This window comes from Plodia interpunctella, chromosome 19 (genome assembly GCF_027563975.2).
Source record: "Plodia interpunctella isolate USDA-ARS_2022_Savannah chromosome 19, ilPloInte3.2, whole genome shotgun sequence".
Taxonomy (NCBI): domain Eukaryota; kingdom Metazoa; phylum Arthropoda; class Insecta; order Lepidoptera; family Pyralidae; genus Plodia; species Plodia interpunctella.
Window position 1 is genome coordinate 5,088,981 of NC_071312.1, and position 15,066 is coordinate 5,104,046.

Sequence of the window (15,066 nt, forward strand, 5' to 3'; positions counted from 1 at the left end):
GGTGTCATGTTTTGTAAATAGTTTTGCAGTCAGCAAGTACTGTAAAGGTGAAACCAATTTTAGTATATTAAATAAAAATGGTAGTGTTTGATAAAAAAGCTAAACAAATAGATGACGAAAACCGATCACCACGAGCCAAATAACCAATCTGTTGTAGTGACACTGGAAGAGACAATATAGAAAGTCATTTAATTTTTTAAAAGCTGTAAAGTATGTCATTTTATTAAAAAAAAAACAATCGACTATAAAGAGTGAATAAATAAATAGAATTTTTCAAATATTATTATATATTGATTGGAAAAATTTTCTTATATATTTTTTTATCCATTTAATGAAGCGGTGGTGGTCCAACGGTTTAGAAGTTCACCTGTGAACTGAAAGGTCCCAGGTTCGAAATCTATTTGTGGTGATGCTATGTAGTAGAGTGTAGATTAACTAATAGTTGCGCAGGAGCTCTTTTAAAGTTCATTTTCATGTTTCAAAAAAATGCAAACTAAGTTTCTAGAGCTACTTAATCTGCATCCCTTTCATTCATCTCGGGTCCATTCTCGGCCACACAGTATTGGGGCCCAGGGACAACGGTCCCTCCTGCTTCACAGTATTCTACAATTTGTAATATTGAACAGGATAGTAGTAAGTAATGACCATTTATTTTTAAAATGGTATATTAATAAGATTAATCACTTCCAGTGACTATACTTCTCATCTCATCTATTTTCATTTTAATGAGATGCACGGTTGACAAAGTACTCGGCTATGAATTAGTTTTTTGTACGAAATTGCGTCTAAACGATCAGAGATGATAGCTTCAAAATAATGGCGTGGATTATATCTGTAATGGACCATTGTAGTTCTCCTTCGTTGTACGTGGGCCTAGTTTGTGATCTTTCCGTAAAAAACTAACCCACTAAATCCGATCGTGGGCTTATTTTTGGGAAAAAATTCATGATTTGGTACAAAATTGATTACGTAATTGTATAAGATTTAGAAATATAACTAGTTACTTATTTCAAAAAAAAGTTATACGACAAACTTTTACGATGATTAGCATTGGTGTGTAATTTTAGATGTTTTTAACCACCCCTGAGACAAAATTACTTGACGTTCAAAGAAAAAATCCACCGTCATGAATACGATGGGTCTGAATATCTGAAAAACTTGTAATTTCAAATATAAAGAGATATAAGAAGACGATATAAGAATTACAAGAGCGAATATGCTATGTCTTAAATGCCTAAACAGCAACCTCGAGCATGGATCATTGACAAACGTCTCATTCCTTCATGCACGTCCTTATTTTTTTCATCAAAACGTACAACTTGTCCCGCAAAACGGTTGCGTTCGCAAAAAATCCTATCGAAACGTGGAATCACGTACACACTATTTTCATTGCACAGAATAGAAACCACAACACCCACAGATATTATAATGATACAGAATAGATTGCACAAAATGATAATTTACGTGATCGAATGACAGAATAATCGATTTTTTTACGTCCCAACCCTATCCAATGGCCCAGATAGCGTGTGTTCAATTAATTTTGTTATGAAATTTTTGTGAAATCGGTGAAATATCAAATTGGCGTTTCGCAAATTTATTTTGTGTGTATAAGTAGTGTGTCGCAGTGTTCTTTTGTATGTTTGGTATTGTATATTTGTCGGTAAAAAGCGTTAAGTCGGCCGCGATTGCACAACGTTAAGTTCGAATGTGGATGTGGACCGGAGCGCGGAGGGGCAGTCGGATCATTTTTTGCTTGACTGCCGATGAATGTAAACATACTCGTGCATTCATTTTCTATGGTCATCTTGATTATGAAAGATTGAAACACTAACCTCGATATCTTCCTACGTTCTGACTCTTAAAAAAGTTCTACTAATTCCATTCCAGTCATTCTCACAACTGACTATTACAAATATGTAAATGATACAAAAAAGTAGTAGTGAGTATAAGTACCAATACGTACTTCATTTACATTTTATTATTTAAGTACGAATTTCAAGATGAAAATCAAAATAAAATTTATTTGTAAACCAAATCTAATTTCAAAAACATATTTGTGAAATGCCCGACAACGGGTTATGAATGAATCGTATAAAATTCTACTTTATTTAGTTCACCTCTCTGTATATATATTTTTTTAATTTAATGTAAATTTTTGCGATAAACGTTCAATATTTTATTGAAAAAGTAATCAAATGCACAATTATAGGACTGACATACAATGCTATATAATTTTACGATCTTTTGTGTATCTAAGTAATGTATTGAATTTAAAAGACGTCATAGGAAGTCTAAATTGGATACGAAATAAAATGAATTTTCAATTTCAGTCGGTAAATAAATATTATCGCCTACACTCCATTGTATCAGGGTTGCATCTGCTCCTGTGACATTTCGTCGTACGACGTTTAGACGAATTGGCGTATTTTAAATAAATAATTAAACGTCAAACGCCACACCCACTTCAAATTAAGATAACAGAATCAAGATAACAGTAATTACGATCATTTGTCTATAACTGTAATTAAGAACTGTTTGCTTAAACGATGGTTCGATCGATCTTAATCATATCTAAGTACCTGTAAAGAGCAGTTGCCTTCTATCATAATGATTTTACATGAAAATTTGTAGAAAGGATAGATGTTTGGATTGAGCTTTGTAAAGCAATTTGTCTTCTTATCGTCCTCGTGGATCGTTGCTATTATAATGTAACAGACATAAAAATATCCTGGGCAATATCAATGGAGTGCTTTGCCATTGCCTTCTCCATTTCAATTCACGAAATTGAGCTATCGATAGAAGATGGATAAAGGTAGGAAGAATACAAACTCGTGCTAGAAGTAGACCTGGCCTGGTACAAAGATCTTCTGCATGCTCCGCTCACACACATCAATTTTAACCGCCAAACATCCATGCTCGCATTGTGAAGGGAGTGAGAGGCAGTGTTACAAACCTACCGTGGCAAAAATCCCTAGGCCATAAAGACAAACTAAGTTCTTATAGGAAATAAATGATTCGATTTGAAATAGGCAAAAAGCGTGTGACACATTTGATGTCATAGACGTTCATGCGCTGCAGTGATCACTTCTCTTTAGGTGGGTCATGCCTACTGTTGCCTGTTTTCCTCTCTCCTTTGTGCCCTCATTATGAGCAGACGTGTGTCACCTGTGTACAAATAAAATCAAATTTCTAAATTCCTATTGGCTAATTAGATAAATTTCAATTCCTGCTTACTCTTGTGGACTTTAAATGGTATAGCTCCTCCTCCTAGGCGTGTCGCGAGTGAGATAGATGTGAAATGTAAATACGTCTTAAAAAACTAAAGTTGTGCTAAATCTTATTGGTGTCCCGGAATTGAACTCGGAACTGTGGAGAGTGCAGTGAGAACCCGACCGCTACACCAAGACAGCGCGGTGAGCTACGTGCGAAATTTGAGTAAACAAGTCAACCGCTACGAGTTTCGACGTCATCGCAGCTACGCGCGCACTTAGCGGGATCCCCACCAACGCGCTGCGTGCCGTACCCCACCAACCTGCCGCGCTACGACTGCTACGAACGTCTACGCACTCGATCACCTGTGCTACGACGATACTTACTGCCGTGACCGTCTACGACGTTGCCGAGTCTTGTAGCACTGTAGTTTGAGCACATCAGTGTACGAAATAAGGCTTAGATTTCCCTGCAACAGTAGCATGCCGCTTAAAAGAACGCCACCGAATACTCCTACCATGTCACAATCCGACTCTGATATACCGAATCTCGCTAAATATGATGCGCCGGAAATCAACGTTACGACTAGGTGCAAACGTTTACGAGTGGAGTCATTATCTCCAGAAAATATTATAACGAACGATTTTCAAAAAGAAATGCGAGTCATGATGGAATCGCTCCAAGCAAATCAAATGGCTTTCTTTAAAAAAATAAGTGATGATGTGTCTGAAATCAAGCATCAAAATCTCCAAATTCAACAGACAAATACGTGTATTGTGAAAAACCTTGAAGATATGAGAGAAAGTCAGGAAAAAATGTCTCGTAAAATTGAAAAATTGGAAAGTGAGAAGCAAAGTCTAGTCAACCACGTTCAACAGCTACAAACCCAATTAAGCGACCTAAAACTCAACTCTAGGTCCTCCGCTATAGAAGTGCGCAATGTCCCTTGTGCTGATCTCGAGACAACGGAAGACATTCTCTCCCATATAACAGGTATTGGAGCTGCTACAGGCTGCAACACACAGTCCTCTGACATACGAGATGTATACCGTCTCCCAGGAAAACCGGGTAATCCCCGCACCATTGTTGCTGAGTTCACAACGGTGTCGCATAAAAATAACTTCCTTGCAGCGGTTCGCAAGTTTAATGACTCTAATGGCAAGGTAGATAAGCTAAATACATCTCTGATAGGATTTACAGGTAATAAAAAATACCCAATTTACATTTCTGAATTTATCCCAGGAAGTGGACGGAAATTATTTTATCAATGTCGAGAGTTTGCCAAATTACACAACTATAAATTTTGCTGGTCTGCAAATAATAAAATATATATTCGAAAATATGAACATTCCAAAGCTATTAGAGTGGATTCCGCAGCGGCTCTGGACGCTGTAGAGGGGAAATGACTAGATGGTAGCGATGCCTCAGGAAATTATTATGTTTTTTCTTATGTGATGCACTTGTTTCATCTTGTAAGTTCTATTTTTAAATGGGTTTTTAAACATAACTGTTGTAGTCTTAAGATTGTACTTTTTAATTTATTATTATGCATCTCTCACCGTCTTAGATGTAGCATAAACATACGTAAAATTAAATGTCACAAATTCTCTCCCACGCCCAATATGCTATGCTTACATGTGCCATGTGAAGTATTTACGAGTATACTTGTGTATTGTAATAGAGGCTTGTCAAAACATTTTCATGTAGTTAAGAGTATCGGATTAAATAGATCGGACTCGCTGCTGACCCCGGTCACGTGCGCTGGGCTGATTTTTTCTGAGTTCCCTCTTTTTTATGCAAAATATATATCAATTTACTTTAATTATGATTATAGATAATTTTATTACTATTACGTCGGAACTTGAGAATCTTAGCTCATCGCGTTCATTTGTCTGCTTTCCGGAACAATGTATAAATTATTTGAAGTGTGATAATTTTAATACTATAACTGTAATACATTTAAATATACGTAGCATAAATCATAATTTTGACTCTTTTAGTGTTTTACTGGCTACTATGAATATAACGGCCGACATTCTCGTTCTCAGTGAATGTTGGTTATCTAAGGCTCCTTTCTTGCCACAGATTCCTGGATATAACAGCCATAACACTCTTAAAAATGCCAATCAAAACAGTGGCGTAGTACTATTTGTTAAAAATAATATTAATTGCAAAGTATATGAGCCAAATTGCATAAAAGAAGCTGATTGTTTGGTATGTGAGATTGGAAAGTCCTTTGCATTGGTAGCTGTGTACCGTTCACCATCTTATCAAAATATCGACACCTTCTTGAATAGTCTTAATTACTTGTTCATGTCCTTACCAAATTCTCAAGTTTTAAGTATGGTGGGAGACTTAAATATAGATATAAAATTGGATAACGAGGATTCGTATGCAAATGAATATCTAGATTTAAATGCAACTCATGGTCTCCTACCAACTCACACGTTTGTGACAAGAGGTGATAAATGTTACGATCATGTGATGCTGAAATCCAAGTTGCTCTCTACGACTTTGGTTCTTGACACGCATATAACGGATCACAAACCTACGTTCCTAATAGCGAATCTCAAGAAAAAACCTGAAGGCTCATTAAATACAAAAACTAAAATAGATTACGAAAATATCCATCGTACTATAATAAACACGGATTTTTCTCATATTTACTCGACACAGGATGTAAATTTGGCGGTAAATAATTTAATTTCTACTACATCAGATATAATAAAAAATAATACATGTACAGTGAAAGTTCCACGCAGCAAAATAAATATAAAGCCTTGGATAACCCCTGGCCTCCTTCGTTGTATCCGAAACCGCGATAAAATGCACCGGAAGTTACAGCGAGATCCCGATAATCTTATACTCAAAACAACATACACACGATATAGGAATTTTATAAACAAGCTTCTTCAAAATATTAAACGCACATATCATAAACAATTATTAAATAATGCTAAAAATAATTCAAAATCTACCTGGAGTGTTATAAAGACAATAGCTAATGTAAAACCTTCGATATCCGATGCAAAATCCCTTTTAAATCTGCATCATAATCAAAAAACATCGGTAAATCTGGTCAATGAGTTTTTTGTGGACGTTGGTAAATCCTTGGCGTGTGCTATACAAAACCGACAGCCCCCCAACAGCCCAACGGTGAAGTCTCATCCTGAGCCAAGCTCAATGGTTTTCTATGATGTCGATGAACACGAAATAGATGCGATAATAACAAGTCTCCGCAGTGACTGCGCTATTGGCTGGGATGGTATATCTGCACGTATTTTGCAGACATCGAAACTGGTTTTTGTTCCCTTGCTTACCCACATTTGTCAATTAGCGATATCTACTGGCAAATTTCCTGATGCTTTTAAGAAAGCTTTAGTGCATCCAATCTATAAGTCTGGAAATAAAGATGATGTGTCCAATTATAGACCCATATCGGTTCTAACTGCTCTCTCTAAAATTTTAGAAAGGATTTTAAACAATAGGCTGATAAACTATTTGGAGTCAAAAAATATTCTAGCAAAAAATCAGTTTGGTTTTAGGAGGGGTATTAGTACAGAAGATGCAGTCAATTCATTACTCGAAACGATTGTTGAGGCATTGGATGGTAAACACCGATGTATTGGTATGTTCTTGGATCTATCCAAAGCCTTTGACACCGTTTCGATTCCCTTGCTTGTAACAAAATTAGAAAGCATTGGTATTCGCGGTCTTCCCCTCTCAATTTTCGAGGACTACCTACAAAATCGCACTCAATGTGTAAAGATAGATGGGGTGGTCAGTGATGAGCGAAAACTTGTATTTGGTGTCCCGCAGGGATCTATTCTTGGCCCAACCTTGTTTCTCATATACATAAATGATCTATGTAAGCTTCACATCCCTCATTGCCAGATTTTCGTTTACGCAGACGACACTGCTATGATCGTTAAAGCTCCAAATTGGCCGACAGCTTTTGAGCGTGCTGAAAAATCATTATCCCAGATCATGTCTTGGCTAGACTCAAACTTACTAACCCTAAATTCAACCAAAACAAATTATATAACCTTTGCGATAAACTCGTCCACTTTGCCTCCAGAAAACGAATACAGTATCAAAGCGCATACTTGTGGGGATAATTTCTCAAACTGTACCTGTCTGCCTTTAACTAGATCGTGTACTGTTAGGTATTTGGGGGTTCAAATCGATAATTTCTTAACATGGAAACAGCATATTAAAGCTTTAATCCCAAAAATAAGAAAACTCATATACATTTTTAAAAACCTAAATAAATGCGCAGACCTGGATACACTAAAGCTAGTTTATAATGCACTTTGTAAGTCCTTATTAGCATACTGTATTACTGCATGGGGTGGTGCAGCCAAGACCACGATTATGCCGTTGGAAAGAGCTCAAAGAGCCGTTCTTAAGGTTATGACAAGAAAACCTTATCGGTATTCCTCTACAAAACTTTATGCCGATACATCAGTGCTAACAGTAAGACAGATCTATATTATGATGACCCTTCAAAGGAAACACACACAAATGCCATATGACCCGACTATATATGAGCGGAGACGCAGATCGGATCTCGTGTGCGCTACCCCCATCCACAGAACAGTTTTTGCATCTCGGCACTTTAAAGTGTTTGGATGCTGCATATATAATAAAGTTAATAAGATATTAAATATATATCCCAATTCTAAAAGAATAATTAAAGAGAAAATTAAACAATGGTTATTAACACTAGATTATACCAAAACAGAAGACCTTATCTAACTTATGAGCTATTTCAAAAATAAACTTCAAAAATAAATATAAATAAATATACATATACAATACATGCATGCGAATATATTGAGTTGTAAATGGGCACTTGTGACATATTCTTTTATTTTCCTTTTAATGACGGTAGAGAGCATATATTTATGTAGAAATAAGATTTTTATTTTTATTTTCTAAAATACAAAATATGGTGTCAACAGACTAATTTCTACAAATTCCCAAAATACAGAAAATTTCTAGTTTGGGAATTACTGAATCAAACATATCTGTATTCTTTTCAATTGTTTCTTTAATAAGCCACTTCCGTAGGCCCCTCATGACGCCTCACGTGAATTGTAATCACAGGTTAGTTCCTAGCTCAATCGCGGGTTGCTGATTTGTGGAGCATGCGGATTTGGCGCTGTTTACATTAACCATGTACTTTAGCGTAAGTAGTTTAAGAAACTATCAATAAATTTATTTTTATTTATTTATTTTATTTTTATTTGTTGGTATAAAATATTTACCTGGAGAATATGCGTGCCCTGATGTTGCTCAAACAGCTCCATGGCGAGACCAACTGCCGTCCGTCTGCTTTGAGCACCTGGAACAAGAGACAAGAGATTTAAACATATAGTATTAAAATAATTTCACTAAAACATTTCAAAATTTTGTTCATAATTATTTAAAATAGAATAACTAAGCTTATATATTGAAAATTGGATTGAAATCTTGTTTTAACGATTTACTGGGATGCCTGATTATCTGACAAGAAATACCGACACGATAGTCGAAACGGGTTAGGTATCATTGCAGATTTTTCTTCTAGTGGAGTTTAGAAGTAAAAAATAAAAAAAGATTATTTTTCCCCATCAACCTAAAGTACGTTTGCAATTTAGATCTCTAACATTACATGATGTAGTGTCATCACAGATTGGTGAAGACTGGAGCCTGCAGAAATCTAGGTATCATAGAATTCCAGTGCTTCCTCATGGATGCAATACAAAATTAAAATTAAAATGTTAAAATATCCTCCATCTTATTCACAAAGCGAGTAAAACAAGGAGACGAGCTTGTCATCGTAAAGCAATCCGTAACCTGAGCCGCCGTATCGCCTGACAGATCAGACCGACACAGTAGCTTTGTCTTCCCTAGTAAGTAATATAAACTCTGTATGGGACAAGGGGACACGATAATTTCAAGTGAACCCAAATGTAACTTATGTAGGTTGGTAAGGTAGCTTTTTGGCGAATAAAGTCTAGTCTATGTATATGTAAAGTAGTAGTAAGTTAAAATAACTCAATAAAATATTTAAATGTCATTCACAGATTCAATACTAAGCAGATATTTGATAACTTGATTGGTAATTTGTTATATGATAATTTTACAAGTAGATCGGAGGCATTAATGCATAAAAAGTAACTTTTAGCTGTGATATTCCAAAATAATTATAAACAAAACGATAAGACACAACGGTTGACGAATCAATGAGATTTTTTTGTATATTTCGTCTTCAACAAGGTGAAGATTGCTCCACTTGCATAAGAGCTGAAACAATGTGTTGTTGACAAACCAAAGGACACAGAGACAATATCACGCACGCATAATTTCGGTAATGTGACATTAAATCGTTACGTCATCAAAATCGTGCGGGTTTTACAACTTCCTCGGATATTAGGCCGGTTATACACTATCGGATTTATAATAAGACTTATTTTTCGTATTCCTCACGGCTGAAGGGGTCGTGGTTATTACATAGAATGAATCATACATAAGTAACTACTTTCTTGGCAATACGTTTATTGTTTGCCATTGCCTTCACTCACTAGATAATCGTAATTAATTATCAACTAGAACCCAGGTTTCCTTACGATGTTTTCCATCTCCGAAAGCAAATGATGGTTGATCAAAATTACTACAAGGACATGAATCAGACTGGTAACATATATACAAATCTTAGACTGGTAACATATATCTTAAATATGTCTAGTGTGTCGTAGACAATACAGGTATAAGTACTTAAGCTACATAATTAAATTATATTTGAATATTCATAACCTCTTCGCATGCAAATAATAAATCAATGCGTCACATTATAATTTACCAATCAATTTGATTCAAATGAATGCTGCATTAAAATCGCATGAGTGAAAACCTCCTTATCTAACGTCGTGCCCGTCTGTCTGTCTGTCCGCACCGACGTCACGAACGTTTGTCACGACCAAAAGTGTCCTTGCACCCAAAGATAGACTTGTGTGTGAGATTTGATTTGACTCACTTTCGTTGGGTTCGTGACACAATAGGTGAAATAGATTACGATAATATGTAAAAGATGTCAGTGATAAAATGAAAAGCACCCAGTTCAATGTGCTGCGTGCACATTGAACAATATCCACCATCGACAGTACAGGTATCCCCACAGCAAAAATTATTGGAATGCACGAGCACGCAAGAGTTGCATTTGTGCAGCAAAAGGACGATGGGCGTGCTGGTTGTCTGTCAAGTAAGGACGCCGAAGACCGTGCGAAGTGAAGAAGGAGAAGCAATGTCGGTAGGTACGCTTACCGACTTGGGTTACGAAGTTTAATTCCTGAGGAAGGAACCGGGAAAACGATGGTCGCTTTCTCTAAGAAACAAAAAACAGCAAACGTTGATCACTCGCTGTGTGTTTACAATTCTTAAATGTTCTGGTTGGTTACCAAAACTGACCCATTTTTACTGGATAAATCAAATTTAAATTAATCGAAAAGCTACCAATAAAATAAGTAGCTCAATAAAGTAGCTATTTTTTTCTCCCCACTACAATTGCTGCGTACATACTTTTTACAACAAATATGTTTTTAAAATTACGATAGCAGCTCCAGATCCCTTTCGTCGTAAATTATTCTAAAATAATACCTAATAAAACTTTAATCGACGATCTAGAATCGTGAACTAAATCATTTGTAAGTTGCTGAAACAAAGGAGCTGCTCTCACATTCGTAATTTGCCAGAATCATAATGCAAAGATAACCACAGAGCGTCCCGCTCAGTAAATAAGTCGCCTGCGCCTGCGCAGGGTATCATAGCGTCGTAAGTTCCCGTCAAAACAAAACAAAACCGCGATTTTCTGATGCAAGCTCTTGGACTAAGTACGGACTCCATGATTATTTCGAATTTTCAGGATTATTTCGAACTTTTTCAAATAACCATGTTTGTAGCTAACCCAGTCAGATAGTAACTAACCCTATTATTAATAAAAAAGTTAAAGCGTACCTTAAGCAAAGTATGTTTTGTCTCGTTCTGTCAATGTCAAATATAGTAAATGTGACAGTGACAAAACATACTTTATCTCATATCAAGTTTTAACATTTTATGGACAACTGGGTAAGCTGATAGCTTCTATAAGACAAAAAAATATGTACAAAAATACAGATTTAAGTATGGCGATTGTATTAAGAAAGTTATGAAGAGAAGAATTTGATTACATCACGGAATAATAAACTCGTGGATTAGATAGTATTATATTATAGTTTTCATTACTCAAAATGAAGTGAGCGAATTGGCGGAATCTAAAAAAATATACATTTTAATAAGTAGTAAATACAAAAATGACAATGCAAAAATCGACCAAAAAAACTACCTTTTAGTGACAATATGTATTCCCAAAGAGGCCCGAAACCATTGCCACAGTACGCTCATGCAAGTCGGCATATCAAAGGTAAATTCTCTGTGTTTTGTTGAATTAAATCGTTATAAAGAACACGCTTGCCCTATCTCACTCAGATCTCGCAAGTAAATATGGCGTGTACCAAATCTGTGTCCATGTGAACTTTTTATAATCTGTGTCAACTCGATCTGAACGATAAATATGTCTGTTATCATTATCATTGCATTTTAAGGATTGAATTTTAACTTAATTTTAAAAATAATTTTCGATATTGTTTTAAAACTTGTTTTGGTTAAAAGAATATAATTTTAATCTAGATGATGTTTTGAATTCAAATATTTTATTGAGTTTTTAAGATTTGATAGTTTGCAGACCTTTGTTCGTAAGTTCACTCTTTTATATCATAAATAAAAAGCAACCTATAGATGTGGAATTCAAAATTTTTTTTATAACTATCCAACTGCCAAATTCGCATCAATAAATTTTCAGAGGGTAGTTTTCGATTTAGGATGTATTGTCATCTAGTCAAATCAGATAAGTACTATTTTTTTTCATGTCAGGTCAAAACAAAAAATATATAGGGCCTGTATGACAGTGGGCGGCACAAGTGACGTCACAAATATTGGAGTCAAAAAGCATTTTAATCATACTTTAATGAGAACAAAAAATACTGAATGTTACAATAAATAAAATTTATCAATGAAAGTGGCATTTGATTATCATGCATTGCAATACATTTACACATTTTATTTTATACACAGGCTATTTTATAACTATGCTATTTATCAAATATTACAAATATTAGACACCATTGCGTGATTGTTGTTGTCAGTGCAATATTATGCAGAAAAGTACAATAAAAGCATTACTCCACCCCAGCGTACAAATTTTTATTAAGGCGCTAAGTCTCCGTATAATTTTCTCATTACGAGCGTCGCCTTAACTCTCTTCTCCATTATGACTGTCATTTGTACGGCATCAAGCTTAACCTTATATATTTTGCTGGTGGTGATCTTATTCAGTGAACATTTTAACGAACTAGACTAAAACGTCTTTGTAGATATATTCCACTTTGAGCACCGATTTAAATACCCGCCGACAATGAAGACGCTCTCTGAGCTTCCAACCGTTTGTTCATTCTGGTTTTTAGTATTTATTTAAACTTGGTTACAATACTTTATTGTAATTTTCCGCCCGCGTTAATTTTCCACGTGAACAAAAAAAAACATTTACCCCAATCCTAATCATTTAGAATCGATTCTGCTAAATTCAGACTAAATAGCTCGAGTACATAGAAACAGTGGTGGTGTAATGGTTAAGACGCCCGCCTGTGGATCGAAAGGTCCCAGATTCCAATCCTACTCGTGGCACATGAGTTTGTATATCAATCTGACTCATGTATATATAAGTAGTTTTCATCGACCACCACTTGCTTCCGGTGAAGGAAAACATCGTGAGGAAACCTGCACACTGGTTGATTATTAACTTGTTTGTGTCTGAAATGGAGAAGGCAATAGCAAACTAATGCCAAGGAAGTTGTCATGTGTGTTTAATTCCACGTAATGACCACGACCCTCAGCCATGAGGAATACTAATACTAATAATGAAGAAGACATAGCAAAGCAAGGCTCGTATGTAGGTATTACTTGTGTGTATGTACTTTACCAGCTAAATAGCAGAATGATTTTTTTAATGAATAGGATCGCATTTAAACTTGCACTTGCACCTGACGCACAAAGCAAACTCATTGCATTTGAATTGACATCTGGCATGTAACTCCTCCCTAATTTTCACGAAAATAAAACTGTTCATTTATTTTTAAGACAAGTTTCCCTCGTGTGAGGTGATCACGGCTGCAGTGGTGGTCAAATTTAATAATCCACCCTAAAGACTGGCCACTTAACGAACCACGCACCAGACGATCGATTTGATACCAAGTTTTCTAGTCCTCATTTATACAGTGAATGCTTGTCAAGTAAAAGAAATGTTATTCGGAAAATAAAATAGTATTTTTTATATTGTTTAAAACTTTTTTAATATAATATTTTTAACGCGTAGATCGCAGAAAATCGAGACATAATAGATAAGCAATTGTTTGATCGGCGCATTTGCACCGGTCAAACAATTGCTGATCTATTGGTAGACCTTATATATACCTTATGTCTACCTACATATGGTAGACGTTAATGTAATGTAGCTAGGAATATTCGGGAACTAGCATTCGTAAGCTTTTCTAAACAATTTTTCATAAAATTAACACGTTCTATTGGAGCTCATTTCACCATTTATTTCAGGTTGTTTTTTATTGAACAAAAAAACATTAAACCGTTTTTTACGTTTTGCGCACTAACAACGGTGTAAATTCATCTCAGTGTAGTGACGCGACCGCATTAGAGATAGAAAAGCAATAATTTGCGCGTATTTGTCCATCTCGACAGCGGGCAAAGCTAACATTGACCGGGGTTGTTTTCACAGGGCGAAATTAAATAAAACTCACCACTAATATCGAGGGGTGGGGTTCGGGGTGCTAGATTCGTTTTGGTTTGAAAATAGGTTTATATGAAGTACTTAACACACATTGTTTTAAGAGGTTTCTATATAAAATACATTAGCAAAAAATATACACACTATATCTTTTAAGTTTCTACTTCACGTTTCTTCAAATGATTGGTTTCAGTTTTTTTAAACATTGTATTTCATTTAACATTTTGATATTTATATTTAGATTATTTTTTATCTATTCTCAAAAACTATATGAGTAATTAGTAATGGAAATCATTATTTTGTTGAGATCTTTTATACTTTTCGATACAATTTTCATAAATAAATTTCCCTTTTCATTAATTGGTAAAAAAATATATATTCTATAACCAATTATATACAAAGTTCTTATACAATGTGCAATAGAAAATAAAGTAACACTGCCACAAGAGCCTTTAGATCTTAGCCCCAAAAGTGCAGAAAACTTGGGCCCCTCAAAATAATACAAGTTGGTGTTGATTGGCGCCCCCAGGGCCCTGGCCGGTCCGGCATTGGTAATGAACAATTACTGCCCTTTGTTACTGGCCATAAAGAAAAAAATCTTTAGATCTGCTGCTCATATACAGAATACCTACATTTGATTCTAGTCATCGATTGCCGATTAAAAAGTTTTGATGGATTATTTTTATTAACAGTACAGAATAAAAAGCTAAATAATTTAATATTAACTGATAGGTATATTCAAATATTGATCTAACATCGAGCGGACTCTGGACTCCGACGCTCTACGGCTAAAGAAGTAACTGGCAATATGCTCAGATGAGTGAGAGAGATCGAGTATTACATCATATAAATTGTGAGTTAAATAATTACTTATAATATCACTTATAATTTAATTTTAAAGTTATCACCAAAAAATAAAATCGGCATTATAACAGTTTCTGTGTTTTAGCCCCAAAACAAAATTTCCGATTCGCTTG

At 35.2% G+C, this 15,066-nt stretch overlaps 1 protein-coding gene across 5 annotated transcripts in view; it reads right to left on the reverse strand.

The window, feature by feature from the left end:
* The window catches only part of trh (trachealess), a 149,688-nt gene that overhangs the window by 14,742 nt on the left and 119,880 nt on the right, over positions 1-15,066 (reverse strand). For all 5 annotated transcript variants that reach the window (XM_053760086.2, XM_053760087.1, XM_053760085.2 and 2 more), the window contains one exon: positions 8,484-8,560. In XM_053760086.2, coding sequence (XP_053616061.1) covers positions 8,484-8,560 — 77 coding nt within the window. The remainder of the gene's footprint in view (positions 1-8,483; positions 8,561-15,066) is intronic.